This window comes from Falco cherrug, chromosome 5, assembly GCF_023634085.1.
Source record: "Falco cherrug isolate bFalChe1 chromosome 5, bFalChe1.pri, whole genome shotgun sequence".
Taxonomy (NCBI): Eukaryota; Metazoa; Chordata; class Aves; order Falconiformes; family Falconidae; genus Falco; species Falco cherrug.
The window spans coordinates 62,622,016-62,642,209 of NC_073701.1; the positions used below are offsets into that span (position 1 = coordinate 62,622,016).

At 46.0% G+C, this 20,194-nt stretch overlaps 1 protein-coding gene across 3 annotated transcripts in view; it reads left to right on the top strand.

Annotated features, from left to right (window-relative positions):
- PLXNA4 (plexin A4) overlaps positions 1-20,194 on the top strand; it is a 455,375-nt gene that overhangs the window by 39,291 nt on the left and 395,890 nt on the right. For all 3 annotated transcript variants that reach the window (XM_027801750.2, XM_005436737.3, XM_027801749.2), the window contains exon 3: positions 10,179-10,361. In XM_027801750.2, coding sequence (XP_027657551.1) covers positions 10,179-10,361 — 183 coding nt within the window. The remainder of the gene's footprint in view (positions 1-10,178; positions 10,362-20,194) is intronic.

Genomic DNA, 20,194 nt, shown 5'->3' on the forward strand with positions numbered 1-20,194 from the left:
TCTGAATTGCTCTGAATTCCTCAAGTACCGAGATCTATCTGCACAGATAGAGGCAGCAAGTGGGAGATTTTTCTTTTCAGGGCTCGAGTGCTTTAGTTTGTTGTTTAAGCTGATAACGAGGCTTCTTTAAATTCATTTCCTGTGAGATGATAGGACCAGGCACAATTTGGTTCTCCTTGATACAGATGTGCAGCCCTGGAGCTTGGCATGACTTGTATCTGGTGAGCAAGCTGGGGCCTCTTGTACCCAGCCAAGCTCACTCAATTTCCCCCTGCTGAAGAGCAACAGCACATACATGTTGTTCATTACAACAGTCAGCTTACCTTCACAGGACTGTGGTGAGGCTTAATTAATGCTTTTAAGAGGCTCTGGGATCTCTGGGAGAAGGTGTTGCTTGCATGCAAAGCAGCATTGTTGTTTAATTTCTATAGCACTGTTGGTGCGTGTGGCATTTTGCAGCCCAAATGATAATTTTGTCTGTGTAACAAAATAATAATTATAGTAATTGTGATTCAGTGGAGAATCTCTGGTGGTGCTGGCATAAGGGAGGCAGCTGGACTCTATCCGGCAAGGTGCTGGTGTTCGTCACTGGAATGGGAATGAGGGGTGCCCGGTAGCTAGCAGAAATGCTCCAGAAATGCTGGTTTAACCTTTCTGCTGCCAGCAAGTGTTGGGAGATAACGGGCCAGGCACACTGTCTGTGAAAGGGAGGACAGGTCAGCAAGGGAAAGGTCCTACACCCTTCAATGTTGCATGCAACAGACAGCAAGGGTATTGTTGTGGTTACCTTGGAAGAGCCCTGCAGTGTGGCTGTTGTGTCCACCTGGTGAAGGTGGACATGGGAGATTTTAACTTGGGGAAGGGAATGTCTCTTTGTTAGGTGTCTCTGTTGGATGGACATGCCTGAGAGAAACCCAAGGATGCTCAGGTTTACAGGGTATAGCTAGCAGAGGAAAGAGCTCCAGTCTTTTCTTACACCTCTTTCATCACCGCAGTAGATGTTTACAGGCATTTGTTACGTAGACCACCTTTGGCCAGTCATGGAAATGCAACATCCTTTAGGATAAAATGCAGCAGCTGGCAAGCACTTCTTTCAAAGGTGTCTTTCTACCTACACAGAAAACCCTTTTCACCTAAGATATTCTTTCTCTGGTACTCTTACTCCCCATCTTAGCTACAGCAGCACCAGGGGAAGTTGGTGCTACTGTGTTTCAGGTGCGTAACACGGCTTTGCTGCTGGAGTATGTTCTTACAGAAGAACTCTAGCAGCTTATTTGATCAATAGTTCACTTCTAAAAAATCCTTAAATGCTTATTTGCCCAATAGACCATGGCGGTTTCAAAGGCAGAGTCTCCACACACAATAATATCTTTTTTTTTTATGGTGTGCGTGTGAAAAATTTTAAGTGAATTTTTTAAAGCTCATGGAAAGTGCTGAGCTGAAAGCCACAGAGATCATATCCCTCTGTTTATCCTTCAGTGCCTCATCCATATGATTGTCCAGCCTCTGAGCCAGCAAAGGGAAGTTTATGGGACTGCAGAAGAACTCAGCTTCCTTTTTATAGGCACACTTGCTGCTCGCCAGGTTCATCCATCCTTCTTGTTTGTAGGTACGGTTGTCACCTGTAAGGGGATAAACCTCAGTGACCCCGCACCTCAGGGATCTGATTGATCTTATCAATATCTACAACCATCTCAAGGGCGAGTGTCAGGAGGATGGGGCCAGGCCCTTGTCAGGGGTGCCCAGCGACAGGGCACGGGGCAACGGGCACAAGCTGCAGCACAGGGAGCCCCACCTGAACAGGAGGGAGAACTTCTTTACCGTGAGGGTGCCAGAGCAGGGGAACAGGCTGCCCAGAGAGGCTGTGGGGTCTCCTGCTCTGGGGACATTCAGAACCCCCTGGACGTGACTGTGTGCAGCCCGCTCTGGGAGAGCTGCTTCAGCAGGGGCTGGGCTGGGGGGGCTCCAGGGGTCCCTCCTGACCCCACCATTCTGTGATTGTGTGATTTTCATTCCAGCTGTGTGGCTTGGTGTGCTAACACTCAGATTTGTAATGGTAATGCTGGAAATTTTTTTGAGGGGATGGAAATGACGTATGCAAAAGGGAGATCTGGCTGACACAGCGACGCTGTTTGGGATGTGGGATGTGAAGACCTCCATAAATGGGAGTGTTTGTACTATCTCAGTCTGACGCTGCGTTGCTGCTGGAGGTACTGTCTCTCTTCCCTGACTATATCAGACTCTTGGGGTCTAAGCAAGGCACTTGAAATATCACTTAAGTTACAACATCTAAACACAGAGACTGTAAATATCCCAGTAAAAAATATTGCCAAGTATCCGAGTCTGTTCCGCACCTCACCTTGTGTATCTGGACATAGTGTGGCTGTTTCTCCTGGCAGGCACTTGGAGGTGAAGTTCACATAGGAGCTGAGGGATGTGGTGAAGTGGGTGTCAGTACATCATCTGCCAGTAACATAGATTCATTAACCTGTTGGTGTTCCAGGCTGGATCCTTATTGCATCTTCCTTTGTAATGGTAGGAGTGTCTTCTCTGCAAGTGACCAAGAAGCAAGTAAGTTATTATGACATTACACTCTTGGTATCTATGATGTGCTTCTCTGGGCTTTCCAGACTTTGCTCCATGGAGGCATGAACTGTTTCCCCCTGATAGCCCAGCGCTGCTTCCAGAGCAGAAATGCTGCTATCCCATGCCAGTTGCAAGGCAACACACATAGCAAAAGTGGGAACAGGAGTTCGAGAGCAAGCCACAGGTTGGAAAGCATTTGTAGTTGCTGCTCACTAGCTTTGTGGCTGTGACAGAGTCAGCAGACCCTGAAAGCTGTGGTCTGCATCTCCGGGGAGAGATCTCCAGCAGATGCAGATCTGCATCTCCAGCAGAAAGTAAGGAAAGCAAACTTACTGCCAGTATTGCTTAAAATGTTGAATGTTGTGGTCTAGAAAACTTTTGGAGGTTCACTAACCAATGTACATTGTACACATCTTTAGGTATGCTAATCATTGAGAAAGTCAGGACTTAGAAAGTACTAAATGTATAGCAACATTTACTTGTTACTAATAATCACCCAGCTCTGCTGAGCAAAAGGTCTAAAGACTAAAGAAACCTGTAGGTCTCTGTAGGAAAGGCAGCCTCCTCTTCAGGAAATTACAAATTTTACGACGTGGACGTACATGGTATAGACTGTTGGGAAGCCTTATGCTCACAGTATAGCAGGAACATAAATGCAGGCATAAAAAGTCTGTACTACATTAAGATTCTGCAGCACTGGAAACTTGACACCAGTCCTTGAACTGATGCTTAAACTACAGACCTAAAATCCAAGCGCCTGTACCAGTTCTAGTCAATTTGAGTAACTTTTCTCCCTGTTCTTTGGGTTCCTGAATTATGTTTGAATGAAAACCTCTTAGCATAGTGGGTGCAATTTCCCTGTAATTGGCAAAGTTACTGTAACTGCACTGTCATTTGTATATGGTGACACGTAATTGCATGGTAACCATTGCTGTGGTTGCACAAGTGAAAAGCAGCGTGCAATTATAATGTATTTCCAAATGCTAGCTCACTATCCAGCTTCCATTATATCACAGAGCACCCTGGGGAAACGGTACTGGACATTTTTGTATTCCGTTAGACTGCAGGCTAACCGCTGAATAGTGGGTTGGTTGGTGATCTATGCTATCTTTGGTTGGTGGCTCAGGGTTCCCATCTTTTTGTCCGCAAAATTTCCCCATGGCTTTGAATTGCAGATGACAAAGGTCTACAGATGTTGATGCTCACTGGACAAGCCCTCAGCCGCCTTCTGACCCATTGTCAGGAATGTGTGTGATGGGGGTGGGTGGGTGGTGGTGGTGGCGGTGGCAGTAACAGGCATCAGATTACGTGAATGATGTGGCACAAGGTGAAAGTCGGAGGGGCTGTCTCCATCCTGCAGTAGGACCTCATAGCTAGACACAGCCAGCGGGCTGAAATGTGATGGTTCTGTCAAAGTTCACAGAAGAGATCATGGGGAGAAGTTCAAGTGAAATAAATTTCACTGGTCTCAGAGGAGTCAGAAGAGAGACTTGGAGGCAGCATGGCCAGAAGCAGAGGCAGTACTGCTGGAGGTCAGAGGCACAGCCAATCCAGCTCAAGGAAGGCAAGGTCCTAATGCCAGGGGTAGGGCAACCCAGAATCTAACCAGAAGTTCACTAGGCACTGAAGCACATGCTTATACCGTCAAAAGGACATGCACAGGCAAACGGCAGAAGCACAAGCCTTGTGCACCATACTGCTGCCGTTGGAGTTTAGAGACCTATGGTTTGCAGGGAGATAGTTTTCAACATTTGCAGATCTGCTGCTTAGGAATTTATGGATCACCCCTGCACCAAGTGATCTAAAGCCTAAATTTCCTAGCCTGTAGCTCTTCAGGTACTATGAGATTCCTGGTGAGAAATTTTCTTAGGGCTTCCATCTCTTTAGGTTTTTAAATATCCTGTTGAGTAGAACGCATGCTCGCCCTCACCCTCACTCAGTCCTTGCAGTCAGGAAGGAAAGAAGATCTTGCAGTCAGGTGATGGAAAAGACCTTGGATATCTCCTTGTGAAGACTCAGGTACATATCACTGTTGATTTCTTATTGCAGTTGGCTCCCTGGCCCTGCTGGCAGCACAGACAGCCATAATGTATGAGTTTCCTCCATCGTCTGGCGTAGCCAAGCCCGAGATAACAAGAGCTAGAAGCCAAGTACCTGCCACCATATGAAGACAGGGCTGTTAGGTATTAGCTGTAAATCAAAGGCAAGACTTGGCCATTGGGACAGCCTTTATCCCCAGTGCGTCTGTGGAATTGCTTTGGAGCCTGCTGAGATACTTGGATAAAGCCCCTGGTGCTTTGAATGGAGAAAATTTTGCTGGAGTGAAAGCAAGGAGGAACAAGGGATGGCTAATCCTTTATTGAAGCTTTTCCCAAATAATAGATTAGGCTATATTAGATTATCAGGGGCTATTTCAGAGGCAGATAGCTAAAACAGATCTTTAAGGGAAAACTGCAATTTGAGCCCTGTTTGCACTGGCTCCCTAATATCTGGTGCTTCAGCCATTCATGCGATGCCAAAGTGCTCGCCTCTGCTGGGGAATCAGATGATGATGGGGATGGAGGTGCTGTAATCAGAGCTCTACCCCTTCTGCTGAGTTTGGGGGTTTTGGGCTCAGCGGATCCCTAAGGGACTGAGCCAGCACCAGTCTTGTAAAAACATTCTCTCCAGGAGGGCTTGGATGTGTTAATTATTTATTTGATAGGCTTAATCCTGGAGAAGGCAAATGTCTGCCAGAATCCTCCTGTAAATCAGGCCCATTCTTTTGCACATCCTTCCTATTTCACTGGTGAATGTGACACTTGGCCACAGTGTCACGGCTGCAGATGAACTCTCTGGTTGCTGATGCAGGCAGCAGCAGCAGGAGCAGACTGTGGTCTCTCACCAGCTGGCTCCCCCCTGCACATTCTCCCAAGATGGAGAGGCAGGTGGTGGGGCTTGGGAAGACATTTATGCCAGTCATTCTCACATGAAGATATTTCAGATGTGTAGAGAACCTTATAAACCTGTGTTTAGCAGCTTTCCTGGGGCAGAGGGGTGGTGAGTAATATTCCCTCTTGTAGGTGGGAACCTGGTGTGGGATGATGAGCTGATTGACTCCAGTCCAGCACCTCAACCACCGGGCCCCCCTTCCCTCCCAAGTTACCTACAGACTGAGCTGTGAATTTCTGGGTTAGATTTTAACTGCTGAGGATGCAGGAACTGCTGATCTTACTCCTGTCTCTTTAGATCTTCCCTTTGCCCCTCCCTGATATCCCAGCTGGTGCAGCAGCAGTGTTGCAAGCAGAGTGAATTCATGTCCTCACCTCTGCTTTCATTCTGGAAAGTCGTTAATGTGAAATTGCCAAGAAGAGAAGCTCCAGAGAGTTTAACGTGGCTACTTTATATTGCTGCTAGGAGTGTCTGGAATTGAAAATAAACCTGTGCTTGCAACTCCTGACCCTTTCATCATAAATCCAAACTTCCTTACGTGTTTCTCTTTGCTGAAGAAGATGACTGTATTTCTGTCTTTACAAAGGCATGTGTGCAGCTGAGAGCCACAGCTGCACAGAAGCTGGGTGATGTTTATTTTTAGGGTTTTGCTTGCTGGCGTTTTTTTGCAAATGATCCCTAGAGGAAATAACCCAAATATGTTAAATGAAAGTAGTTTTCATGTGGCATGTGTCTTGCTGGACTTGCTGCTATTCTTGGGGGACGGCTGTCCACATTGCAAACCACAACCCTGTGATTGCTTCTCTGTCACTCACACAACAGTGTGTGAGTGAACATCATGGCCATGTCTGCCCTCACACACCACTTTGCGTGTCTTGGAGGCTAGAGTGTGTTGTGATGGTCCTAGATCCCATCTGAACTGTGCCATGTAAGAGAAAATGCTGATTTCACTCTTCAGCCTTGCGGTAGTGCTTGGATCATAGAATAGTTTGGGTTGGAAGGGACCTTTAGAGGTCCTGCAATGAGTAGGGACATCTTCAACTAGATCAGGTTGCTCAGAGCCCCCTGCCCAACCTGACTTTGAATGCTTTCAGGGATGGGACGTCAACCACCTCTCTGGACAGCCTGGTCCAGCGCTTCACCACTCTCACAGTAAAGAATTTCTTCCTAGTATCTAAACTACCCTGCTTTAGTTTAAAATCATCACCCCTTGTCTTGTCACTACAGGCCCTACTAAAAAAATCTGTTCCCATCTTTCTTGTAAGGATGTGTCCTTCTGTAAATAATGTCAAGGTAATAGGATGAAATAAATGGGCTTACATTCAGTTTTGTGTCTGTATGGGGGGGAAACCATGATATCAGCCCCAGTACGGGCAGGTTCTAGTTCAGCTGGCACTGGGACCAGTCTGATGGAGAAGGAGCTAACTTGTGGCAATTGGATTAAGTCTCAACAGGTTGGAAATGTGCTGCAGATCAGCCACAGGTTATTGTGCTTGATGCTGGGATCTCTGGGTCTCTATCCTCTTAGGGTTTTGCAGGAGGATGAGAGCTTACACTGGCTGTGTGAGCTCTGATATACATCTACAGCAATCGTGCACTCTAGCTAACACATCCCGGCTGTTGATAGAGCAGGTTACAGGGGGCTCAGGGCTGTATCCTTACAGCCATGCAGACTCAGACTTCCCTAGGGAGCAAGCAGAAGTAGCTTCTATCTCCCTGCAAAACAGGACAAGTTGCTTCTGCCTGACATTTGAGGTTCTGGGTCACGCAGGAAGGCAGAGCAGATGATTGCATGGGTCCTTTCTGGTCTCTAAGCACGTAGCTGGGTTTGGCTGTGCTGCAGGGAGGGGTGGGTGGGGGACTGTGTTATGCCAATGTGGATGCCTCTAACTGTGCCCGCTCTGTTTGATTGCTATTGTTTCACTGCTTGTCAGTGATTGAGCTTCATACACCGCATCCTAGGTAAGACGTCTGCTGGCACTGTTAAGGTTTTCATCCTTTTGGTGGTGAAGGATGCTGTTTCCCATTTCTTGTTTTCCTTTAAAAACGTGATTAAACAGGACTTTCTTTCCTTGCCCTGCTTTCTGCTATTTGTAGGTTTGGTTTGAGTGAGACACATGCGCAGTTTTATTATAGCCTTGAAACACAGATCATGTTAATTTGAGAGCTTAAGAGTTTCCAGTCAAACTGGACCTGACTTCAAGACCTGGATTCTTCTCAGATCCTACATCCGCAGGATCCTGGTTGGAAGGGATCTCAAGTGGTCATATAGTCCAGCCTTCGGTTCAAAGCATCATACATCTTCATGTTAGATGCTGGAGCTGAATGAATCATCTGAAGTCCTTTTGAAATCAGCTGGCTCTATCAGAAGGTGATCCAGTGCATTACAAGTTTGGTTGGATGGCTTATTCTTGGACATACCTCCTTTCCTCTGTTGATTACGGAGGTAGCTTTAGAGGACTACTGTGGGATACTTACTAAGATTTTACATAGCTACAGCTGGGTGAGAAGGATCCCGCACCAGGTGATGTGTTGGGTAGTGAATCAGTGAACAGAATGCTTGTGACACTACATCAGACCAACACAATGCTCCTCTTGTTAGCTCATCTCTGACAGCTGGTATCCCATATCTCACAGAAAGATCTGGGTAGCGTTGCTGCTTCAAACACATTTGTACTTCCTGAGTAATCAAGCTGCAGCTTTTCCATCCTGACCCATGGAATGAAGCTGTACGTGTTCTTATTATCCACAGAGACACTCCGCTTTTGCAAGCCGTGCTGTGAGCAGGGGTGTCCTGCCTCTCTGAAGTGTGTTCGTCAGCTTGGTGGCACTAGACCTCAGATGAATTTGGCATTTGGATCCAGGATGCAGATTTATCTTAGACTTTGTGCTGTTATTGTAGACTAGAAACATCCTGTCTGCTGCCCATGGAGGCTGTTGATCTGATCTGTAATTGCTCTTTGAGCTGCTGTTTTAGGTCGGAAAGGGCAGTCCACAAGCACTAATGACTCTTGCAGGCCAGAGCTCAGATTAGCTGTTCCTTACTAATGGCTGTTTGAATTCCTCATAGGTTTTATGTGTTTACAAGTACATTTAGGATACATTATTCTTTCATTCAGTAAAACCATCTGTAATTATTCCCTGTAATTGCTGGGTAAGGAGAAAATGAATCAACTATCAGGCTTTTACTGCTTGTGAACTCAAGTAAGGAGCAGCACATATTTTAACTGTGCTTCCAGGAAGATGTGAGCTCAGAAAGATAATTGTCATGGTCCTTTATTACTGATACGTGAAAAAGAGGCAACATTCCTGTACAATTAATAATTACCTTTCTAGGCCTTGGTCCAGCAAAATATTCTAAGTGGATGCTTAAATTCAAATCTGTGAGGGTCCCAGTGAAGTTAATAAAGGCTAACTGTTTTGGCAATTGTGTACTGTGGTATTCGGAGCTTCATCTTTATTTGACTTATTCTGTGAAGATCTTTATATTGGCAACCTCTGTTGGCCTCACCTCCTGTCCAGATGGTGCCTTAAGGTAGAAGAGTTGTCTGTACTGCTCTGCTGCTGTACTTCTGTAACTCCCTGAATTCCAGAGAAGCATCCTCAGTGATAACTAGAGACTACGTGCATTCATGTACAAGGATCCCCATGGAGCATCTGTCTGATTATAAGCCTGTTGAGTTCAAATGTAATAGGTGTTAGAGCTTAGGCAGCAGCATTAATGGACAGGGTCCTTTCTCTGGTGGTTAGGAATTCCTGGGCATCTTCAACAAACACTGGGAGGCTCTCATAACAGCTGTGAAACCTTCCCTCCTCTCCAAAGAGCTTCAGTGTGTTACAGTAAGATGGATAAATGTGGATAATCTCCATTTCATAGGGAAGAAATGGAGACCCAGAGGGATGAAGTGCCCAGGCTGAAGAGTGTGAGAGAAGAACCCAGGACAACATGATTAAACTGTCCCCAGGAGGGGGGAGTGTGTGCAGTCACTGTGCGTAGTGTTTGATCCTTAGCGTGGCCCCCGCTGCAGATATGGCCTGGGCTGACCAGCTCTCTCCTAGGCGATGCCTGGACATGCCCTGGGGGACTACAGTTTCCCAGATGTAGCATAAGTGATGCTGCAGGGTTTGGAGGTAGGAGGGAAGTGGTTATTTAGGTTTCGTAGGTGTAAGCCTTACACTATTAGGTCTCTGGGCCAGAGGGCAGGCCAGGGTCTGTTTTACTTGCCAGTGCAGATTTAGCTCAGTGATTCTTATTCTGGATCCCATGGGAATGATATGCATACTTTTTTTTTTTTTTTTACACAGAACTAGATATGTTTAAGACATTTTCAGCAGACTTTGTCTTTGATTGCTAGGTCTTGACTGGTAAAACTGACTGGCAAAGCGGTAGGAAAAAGGCTTAACGTAATGTATCCTGCTGGGCTGTCATTCAAGAGAAGAAAGTTTCCAATTCTCTTTCTGTCTGTAAGTCATCATGCAACTTTGGACAAATTTTTTCCACCTCTGTACTTCTCCAGTCCTGCCTTTGTCATTGATTTGTCAGTCTGCATAAATTATAGGCATGTTATGCAATGGTGTCCCCGTTTGGATGGATACTTCCCAAATGGCTAAAGAATTGATGGCTTAATTTGTTTTTACACTCTCTTTCTTTTTGTTCATAGCTGTTAACAATTGATGACAATTTCTGTGGCCTGGATATGAATGCCCCCTTGGGAGTATCGTCCATGGTGCGAGGGCTCCCCATTTTCACTGAGGATGGAGACAGAATGACGTCTGTGATTGCCTATGTCTACAAGAACCACTCCCTGGCTTTTGTGGGCACCAAGACTGGGAAGCTGAAGAAGGTAAGACCTAACGTGGTCCTCTAACTCAGATTTTTGCATTCTTATGGAGATTTGCAGTGTTGTATTGAGTGTGAAAACAGTCCTTATCCTAAGGTGCATCATCTACTTTGAGGATAGAAAATGTTTCAGTTGGTAAAAAACTCCTGTGTTTCACACTTGAGGGATAAAGCTGGTATGAGAAAGGATAAAATCCTTTTTCCAAATTGTTGCTCATCAGCAACTGAATGTTTCTGAAGTCAAACCACAGACTGACTTGATACAGCCACAGACAGACTTGATGCAGTTTGCATCCAACAGATTTTTGTTTTGTTCAGACCATCTCTAATTAAGTAGTTGATCACAGGGTGTCTGTGCATTCCACAGGAAAAACTGACTGTGGCTGAGGTCTGTTCAGAAACAGGGTTCATGCTCTGGAGATCTTTCTTCAGAGCAATATGACCAGACTGTGGTTTCACCATGAGCCCAGTGTGGTATTAGCAATCTCTGTTTAGGTCAGGCTGGGCGCTTGTACTGAAGGAAGAGCATTTTCATCAAGGGAAGGCTGTGTCTTGAACAAGAATTATGCTTATGTTTGATGCCACATAAACACAAATAAAATAGAGCGTGTTTATGTTCGTCACTGTGCATTCTCACTAAAAATATGCCTGTTGCATGGTTGTGGCTCTGTAGTTTGCCATGTAAGGTGATTGTATAGAAGCTTGGGAGGTGGAAGCTAGGAATCATCTACCTGTGGTTTTCTCAAGGCAAGAAGAGGTACTAGAAGGGACCTTCTCATGCTAATTATGGGCGCCACCACTATTACAACCCCTAGGTGCCAGTCTGACAATGTTTGTCTGAATGCTAAGCCCAGGAGTGTTGCAAAATATTGTATGTGCGAGGAGATTGTTGCTTTGCCATCGTGATGGGGATGGGTGAAAAGCTGGGAAGGGAACTTGGGCAGAGCCTTGGGGGTTGGGTGTTGATTCCACTTTGAATTTCTTTTGCAAATAAAAACTTCTAAGCTGGGGAGAGGAAGGTGCTATGAAAGAGTGATCTACTATGGCTCGTGTATGATGTGGAAGGAAGGGAGGGAGTCCTTTGTTCACAGATGCTTAAGGAAGGTCTGAAATCACTGGTTTTGTTCTTCTACCTGTTTCCTCACTTAAAAAGAAAATCAGGGTTGTAGATTCAGATGGCAATGCCCCTGTGCTGAGGGAGATCTGCAAGGGGAACAAGATTCTGCCTGCTGGCAAATGTCTCTGGCTTTGTTCAACAGAGGAAAGGCTGCTGATGCTTTTGAAAAGAGAATGGTTTGGGTTTTTGTTTTGTTTTGTTTTTAACAGTCTATTCAGGCATGTGGAAAAGGAGCCAAATTGTTTTTTAAAGAGTTGCAATAAAAATAATCTCCTCCCCTGACTAATTAGGTTTTGCTTCCCTGTCATTTATGATATCATAATAAACTGTTTAGTTCTCCAGTCCGTCTCTTGGTGGGGGAGAATAGGGTAGCTGAGATCTGCATGGTAAATATACAAAAGACTGAAATGGTTAAGAATAACTGCTGCTTCCCTGTACTCGCAAGCTTTTGGTTTTCCTTTTGGCTTCAGGAGAAGCCAACTCAGACACAGCTCTGTCTTTGCCTTTACAGGTCACATTGCAGAATCCGAGATCTGATTCCTTTTAATAGGGGAAAACAGGAGAGAAAGCTTTTAGTGCTTTATGGAGTGTGGTAGAGAGTGGGGACAGCCTTATAGGGTAAAGAATGAGAAGAGGGGAGCTGAACTGGCTGATGTAATTTGAGAAAGCTTTGTTTTATTCCCTTTTGCCTAATTTGCTGAATATTCTGACTGTGTTTACTGCCTTGGGTCCACGTGTCAGAGTAGAGTTGGAGTCTTGGGTGAGATCTTCCTCAGCTGAATAAGTCTCCACCAGAGTGGCAGAATGCATAGCAAAATGGGGCTCCCCTAAACACGTGTGGTTGTTTTGGAGCGGTTGATCCAGGCTCCTGGAAACCTTTGGCTCCTACAGATTCAGCCCTATCCTTGCTACAATTTCTGCAAGCACTGACTCTCCTCCACACACTGCCCTCTTCCACAGCTCCTGAGGGTATCTGAGCCCAGGACACCAGCCTGTTTTCCTCTCTGGGTGCCACACAAGGCCAGTTTGGCAGATTTTCACTTGACACTCCTTGGCCCCTGCCAAGACTTCCTGGGCTTTTTGAAGCTTTGTTTTCCACCTTAGCTCATCAATCAAGTGCTTTTGAATTGGAAGGAAGGGAAATAGTGCATTGGTTTTGCAACTCCAGGATAATCCATTATGTTAGCATGAAGTTTGATTTATGTTTAAAACAAAAATGCCTATGGTTAAATTGGAATAAGCTTTTTAGGATTCGATGAAACTCCATGTACCAGTGGACAAAGCCTGGGAGCTGTCTTTTTTTTTTTTTTCTTCTGCTTGCTGGGTCCTACCACGTGTGGTATACGCTGCTGTTTCTCCTGGTGCAGTGCAGCTACTTGGTCAAGTTACAGTGAAGTATTTTGGATAGCATGAAGAGAGGAGTTATGAGATTATCTTCAAGATAGCGGGATCTACTCAGTTGTTGGAAGACTCACTGCAAGTAATTACAAGTTGGTTTTGATGAAACTTTCCTTATTTTTCATGCAGTTTCAGTCCTTTCCTTTGTTTGTATATTTTTATATGAAAGTGGCAGACTGTGTATCAGATTTTGATGTATTCAATCCGTGAATTCTCTGCAAAATACCCACAGTCATAAAGCAATATCTGTTAGTTGATACACAAATGTCACATATGTCAAAGGAATTTATCCAGTGGCACACGCAACTGAAGTAAAATATTGTGCTTTACAGGAACATATCATTAAAATGAAAACTAGCAGCGTATCAGGAATCTGCCCATGTAACCAAGACAACAAAGAGAGAAAGAAAAGGAAAGACCAAGATAGAGATAGGGTAGGAAAAGAGTGAGTGAAACAGAATGACAAGGTTGGCCCCAGCTATTTCACTGCCCCAGGCAAAATACATTTTGCAATCCTCGCTCATTCACATAGCTACGTGTGCAGACCAACAGGAAGGCACTGAATAATGTGCTGTAGAGATATGCCTTCCAATTCTGCTGGCTCGTCCACAGCACAGCCTGGCCCTGCAGAATGAAGATATAAATAGGATAAAAATGCCGAGCTACAGAGAAGGAAAATTCCCACTGTCCATATCTCATGCATAGAAACCAGCATCCATGGATTAAAGGCCTGATGGGTGCTGGTGGTGTCTTTAGGATGGAGAAGGGTGGCCCAGAGATGAGAGAGTTGGGAGACAGCTGGGTTCAGTTCTCTACCAGAAACTTCTGGTGTACCTCCATACCTCACTTTCTGTCCTGCAAAAGGTAGGAAATATTTTGCTTGCTCCAAGAAGTGTTGGAGAAAATGAATGTGTTAAAGCTTGTGAGGTGTGCCATCATATCAAACAGCTAATCCAGACAAATCAGATGAGATGGAAAACCAGCTCCTGACCACTTGTGGGCATTAAAGATCTTGCGGTACTCTTTGATGAGAAATATTTCATCTTGCAGTGCTTTGGTGAGATCCCAATATCTGTAATTACCTCCTGTGCTGGCTGGCCTGTGGCATTCCCTGTGTTCCGTACCACATTGTACCATGCTGGTGAACATTGCCACAGCTTTAGTGTACCCCAGGGTGCCTGGTGGGCTTTGCTGGCAGAGTGAGCTCCGATGTATGATGGGAAGTGTTTCGAACAAAACCCATGGCTGAAAGTCAATTCGCACCCCTGTGACTTTTTAGCAATCGTTTTCAGGAGATACGAAAGCTTCACTTGAATTGAACGAATGTCTGTGTTGTCTTTCTCCAATCAGGGCAGTAAACCATCAGGATCAGGAGGTATTCTTGGCTACGCACTTCCTACAAACTGCTTGGCCCCAAAACAGCCATGTGCTAAAATCCACTGGCTCTTTTTCCCCTTTGCACGCTCTCTTATTACAAGCTTAGCTCTTCACTCTGGCAGCAGAAGAAAGCTAGAGGACGGTTTGCACAGTTTTGTATGCTTGTTTTGGATTTTTTTTTCTGGTGCGTCCAGCCAAATTATGTGCCATAAATACCTGTCATCACTAAGGGCGTGTAGCAGTATTCAGTATTCCTTGTATTCCTTCCCTAGGCATTTGTTTATGGGTCATTGCTTTTGTGCAGATAGTTTCCAGTCAAATACAGCTTACCTGCAATTATTCTGTGTGTAGATGAAGGTGTAGAGGGTGGTTTGAGTTTACAAATATCGACCTGGGAACAGCCCTAGGAATTGCACTTCTAACGAAACAAAGCTTTTTGTCAATTTGTAATGTTTGTTTGAAAATGGAGTAGTAGTAATTTACATTTATTTGAAACTTCCCCATAAGAAGTAACTTTTTTATTTCATCAAAATATTTCACTCAGAGCCTCTTCTATGCTAAATTCCTTGCAGAGAAAGGAATTTGGCTTAAAACCCAGTTCTTTCACCCTGTGGCCTGTATTTCACTTTTCATAAGATCCCATTGGTTTGAGATCTTTGAAGGGCTTTTTAGGTTTCGACTGCCATTCGGGGTTAAGGTTTTCATTCAGATCAGACAGCTCTGAAATCTGGCCAGCACTTCTCACCAGGTGTCACCTCTATTTAATAGAAATTTCTCAGTATCAACCCGTTTCATGAACCACCCTCTGGATTACCCTGAACCTGGAGACCCTGCTTTCTTTGGATCCCGAGACAAAACACCGCTGGGAGATTTTAAGATCTGAGAGCTCTGATTTGCAATTCTCATTTTGGCTCATCTCACAGTTGCGTTGGGGAAGGCTAGCTTTCTCGGATAGACACTTGGATTGGAAAGTACATGCAAGTCTGAGCTTCTGCTGGTTTCTGGCCATGTAGTTGTAGCTACTCTGTCCTGTCAGCCAGCTGACAGCTCTCCTGGTTGGTTGTACAGCGCTGTTTACAGCCCACTACCTTGGAGAGGGAAGGGGAACCACTGACAGCTACTGAAGGAGTCAGCCTGTGTCTTGGAGAAGATGCACCTTGGTCTATGGTAGTGTCAGGACTCCTTCAGTAAGGCAACCCTTCAGGACATCCAAACCTGCACCTCTGTTGCCATTGCTGATTGCTATGATGGGTCTTCTGGGTACAGGCGTTGTCCCCTCACATGTGGGGTGAGATCCCTTCCCAGAGCAGGGCTCATCCAGTTAGCAGGAGAGAGCAGCTGAATCCTGGTGGGACTGGCAGCATGTCATGTTCTTCCATAGGGCTGGATTGCTCTCAAGGGCAAGAAAGGAATGAAATGGAGTTCTTCATGCTAGAAAATTTGAGCAAGGTAAAAGGGATGCAAGAAGTGGGCGGAGACGTATAGGTGATGGAGCTCTGGGTGGATTGGTGATACCGTGACAGAACCACATAGAGAGGAGTATCTTCCTTTTCCTCTCATACTTCACCTCCCATCCAAGGAGCTGGAGCTAATGAAAGAGCACTGGTTTTGCTATGCACAGGTTTTCAGTCTTGTGGTAACTGCAGGCAGACAGAGATCCTCACTGTTTCTCCAGGCAAGGGGGTTTCTGAATACATACAAGATGAGAAACCCTGCTCAGTTTTGATATTCCCTGGAGGATATTCTTCTGCTGACAGCTCTGTGTGAATGTCAGCAGAGAAATTCGGCTTCCTTCTCCTTCCCTCTGTTGCTTTGAAAGAGTCAGGTTTTTTAAAATTTTATGGTTTTTACCCCAACTGCTTGGCAAGTGGACTTAACTGCTCTGAAAACATGCTGTAGAGGCTCTGGCTCCTGCTGGGAAGCTGGTTTCTGTGAGAGGGGCTTGTTCACCCTGGCCTCTCCTCACAGCTTCCTAAATCAGCAGGAGTTCGAGTGCTTCACTCACTTGTGATGGAGCGGTACTGCTTCCCGTCCGCATCTGACGTCTGTGAAGGCTGCAGTTGTCTGTCCTACACTGATAGACAGTCCCTCTTTGAGAGGTTGTTGCCAGCTTAGATACCTAAGAAGTAGTTCAGTTTTCTGGCTGTAGCATTTGAAAAGCTGTGATTTTTGGTAGCTGTGGTACTTTGCACTTGATGCTGGTGTTGGGTGTACCAGCAGGCAGCCCCGAAAGGGTGGTGATGGGAGTCTGTGTGGACCTTGGGCAGTGACACCCATTTGTACAGGGTCAGGTAAAAGTCATTGGCTGGTGATACTGGAATCCTACATGACCTAAAAGCGTTGGGTGATCAGATACTGTCTCCATGAGTGAAATCAATGATGCAGGACTTGTGCATCCTGGTTTTAGGCTGCTGTGCTCTCTCTCGTCCTCTACTGCTTCAAAGCCTTGCGAGCGGGTGGGCATCTTTCTGTTGCACTTCATCTTTCACCCCCTAGATGTCGAATGAGGTGGGAAGCAGGTTCCTCTGGGCATCTGCATTCAGCTCAGGGATGCAGTCAGCTGGGAGGATCTGGCTGAACAACCGGATGGCCATCTAGAGGTACCTAGACAGGATGGAGCAATGAGACAGAAACTCACTGAAGAACTGGGGAGTCCTGCACCTGGGAAAGAACAACCTCTTACAACGATTCAGGCTGAGGACTGCCTGGCTGGGGAGCAGCTCTCCTCAAAAGGACCTGGGGATCCTGGTAGACAGCAAGTCGCACATGTGCCATCAGTGTAAGAAAGAAAAAAAAGCAAAAAAAGCAAAAGAAGCCAACAACATCCTCCGCTACACAAATAGAGGCGCTGCTAACAGTGTGAGGGGAAGGTGATCATCTTGACCTCAATTGCTAGACCATATCTAGATACTGTGCCAAGTTTTAGGCCCTTCGGTACAAAGAAGATATTGATCAGCCAACACAAATTGAGGAGAGGGTAAAAAGACTGTCCAGGAGCTGGCGAATCTGACTGAAGAGGAGAGGATGAGGGAAATGAGCTTATTCAGGTTGGGGAAGAGAAAACTTGGAAGGACTTAATGGCAGCATTCCCATGCCTACAAGGAGGTTTTTGAGAAGATGGAGACAGGCTCTTCACATTGGTGAGTGATGGGAGGATATGAGACAGCAGGCATAAGTTGACATGACAGCACTTCCAACTGGATATAAGGATAAATTTTTTTCCCTGCGAGGACAGACCAGCACTGAAGAAGGTTGCCCATGGAGGTTGTGCAGTTTCCATCCTTGGAGATTTTCCAAGCTTCAATGGACAAAACAACTTGGTCTGATCTCACAGCTGACCCTGCTTTGAACAGGAGGTTGGACTAGAGACCTCCTGAGGTCCCTTCTAGCCTGGGTTACCCTATGATCCATCCTCTGCTGCAAAACACCCTGCCCTAAACCACACCAGAGGGCCTTTATCCATTCTCTGCTGCTGAACTGGTGCAGCTGACAGTTGTTTTAAATGCCCACTAATTGCTCCGTCACTGCAAGCGGGTGCTTCACTTCTCACCACCCTCATTTCCATTGCTTTGGGACTTCAGGCTACAACTTGTCAGTGTAGCACATTGTGGTTAGCTCGTTGCTTATTGCAATATCTAACTGCAGTAGGAAAACTCTCTCTCTCTCTCTCTTTTTCTTTTTTTTTTTTTTTTTTTTTTTTTTTTTTCTGCTAGGAAGGTTGCTGTTCCCAGCAAGAGTTAAAGCCTGCTTTTTGGCAGACAGCAATTAATTTTCCGTGTCTCTCCCTCAAGTACCCCTCTCTGCTTTCTGACTACTCAGCAATCTCTGTGCTGGTGTGCAGGGTTTGGCTGAGCTGTGCTTTTGCTGAGTGCCTTGCGTACATGTGCCGAGTGCCGGTCTTTTTTTGGAGGTTCTGTTCTAACAGCGCCTCAGAGTCTTGTCAGAGGTGGGATCTTGTGATCCTGAGGAGAGATTTGCAAGAGCCTGCCTAATCCCTCCAGATTCTGTATCAGTGGTGCTGCAGTGTGGGCTTTTGTTTCTAACTCCTGGAGAAATAGCAGGCTTCTGTGGGCCCACTGCAGCAGGGAAAGCAGCAGGTTGTACCAGCATCTCTTCAAACTCTTCCTTTAAGAAGCTGCAGCTTGAATTTGACAGGTTTCCAGTGGCAAAGCAGCTGATCTGGATTCCCCACAGGTGGCTGAGGATGCATGCTGTGCAGGCAGAGGGATGTTAGTGACAAAAGCAGCCAGAAAGGGACAGATAGCAGTGTCCTGCTGCAGGTTACCTTACTGAAAGCCATGGGCCCTGCAGCCTTCTGGGGGACAGTCTGCAGTGATGCTGGCTGTCACTTGCCTTGTGGCAGGTGGTTTTCTGCATGGTGTCCCTAACTGTACAAGTCGTGTGGAGTATTCAGGCTGCAATACCTGGTGTGGCTGTGCTGTTGATTGAAACCATGCAGGGGTGGGATACAAGAAAAAGCATAAGATAAAGAAGATACGTCCCTGTGTCCCCCTGGTCTATCTATTTCTCTTTGGTTTTATCTCTCTGTTCTCTGAGAAGTGCTCTGCATGGGACATTAGGTGATCAGCTTTGGTCATCACCTGATACTGCTGCTCTCCAGGGTGACAAAGCGAGGCTATTTAACTTCCCGCACACTCCATCTAATGCCCGGATGGATGCCCAGCCAAAATGGCTCTTGTCATTCCTTCCTCCTCTCTATCCCCTTTCCTTTTGACTGGGATAATGACTTTTCAGGGAGCCCTTGAAGTGCCTCTTGCATCTGCCTTTGATTTGAATGCCTCTTGCCTGCTGACCCTTCTTACGGGAAGTCGGCTTAAGTGCGGTTCTCCTAATTACTTTTGCTTTAATTTAATCTTTTGAAATAATTTTATCAAAAAGAGGAAACCTTCTACCCACTCCCTCATTTTATTGGCTTGTTTTCATGTATGGTCTCTGGGTTTATTTCTCTATTTCCCTTGTCTCTAGATAGGACATCATTTGCATATTTGATTAAGCTCCATATGTTATCAGGGAGCCAGTTGAAAGAACAGCAAGCCCCTGATAAGGCCCTGTGCATTTGTCTCTTCCTTTCACCATCCTCCACTCTACCCCCCTTACCATCCTGCAGCCATATCGGTGCCCAAGATCACCCCTGTGGCCTGTCTCATCTCCCCCGTCTCCCATTGGCCACATTGCTGATCCCCGGTTCAGCCCCAGGTAGGCAGTGACGTAGACATCACGGTTTGACAGCTCCTGCCTTTAGGAAGGAAACAGGAAGGGTGCAGGGGATGGTGAGTGGAGCACTGATGAAGGTATGGACCGTGATGACGAGGTCCAGATTCGGTTCCCTGCTCTCTCTGAAGGCCTTCATTTTGTGCCTGCGGGATATGCATTGCATGAAAGCTCCTTGTTCCCACTGTTCAGTTGTGATGCTGTCCAAGGGTTTGTTGAGAGTCTCGACTGGACTCTTTGCTGCATGTATTTGCTGCAGTCTGGACCGACACCTTTAGCTCCTCTCCCAGGCGCTACTAGAAATGAGTGCAGTGCAGAGACAGCAGAGCATGGTCTGTGGGGCTGAAAGCAGAATAGCCATGGATGAAGAATTTTGAAATGTATTTTTAAAAGTGTGTCTGTATATGTGTGTGCATGCAACACATACTGCTTAGGAGTTTAGGCTCATGCACCTCAGGCTTTGTTCTCCGCTTATTGCTCTGTGAAAACAATTTGCCTTAAACAGTTTCCCCAGCCCACCTCTAGGAACCCTTTAATTTGCAGTAAGTTGTGGATACCCCTGAGGAAATGTAGGGAAATGCTTAGTTGAACAGTGATTTTCTCCTCCTCTCTGCTGATGTTGAAGCCAGGGGAGGCTTTGTGCAGTGTGACCCATAGCTGGGTGTTTCTGGGGGTGAATTAGCCGTGCTGCTGGGGTTGGAGAAGGGACTGCA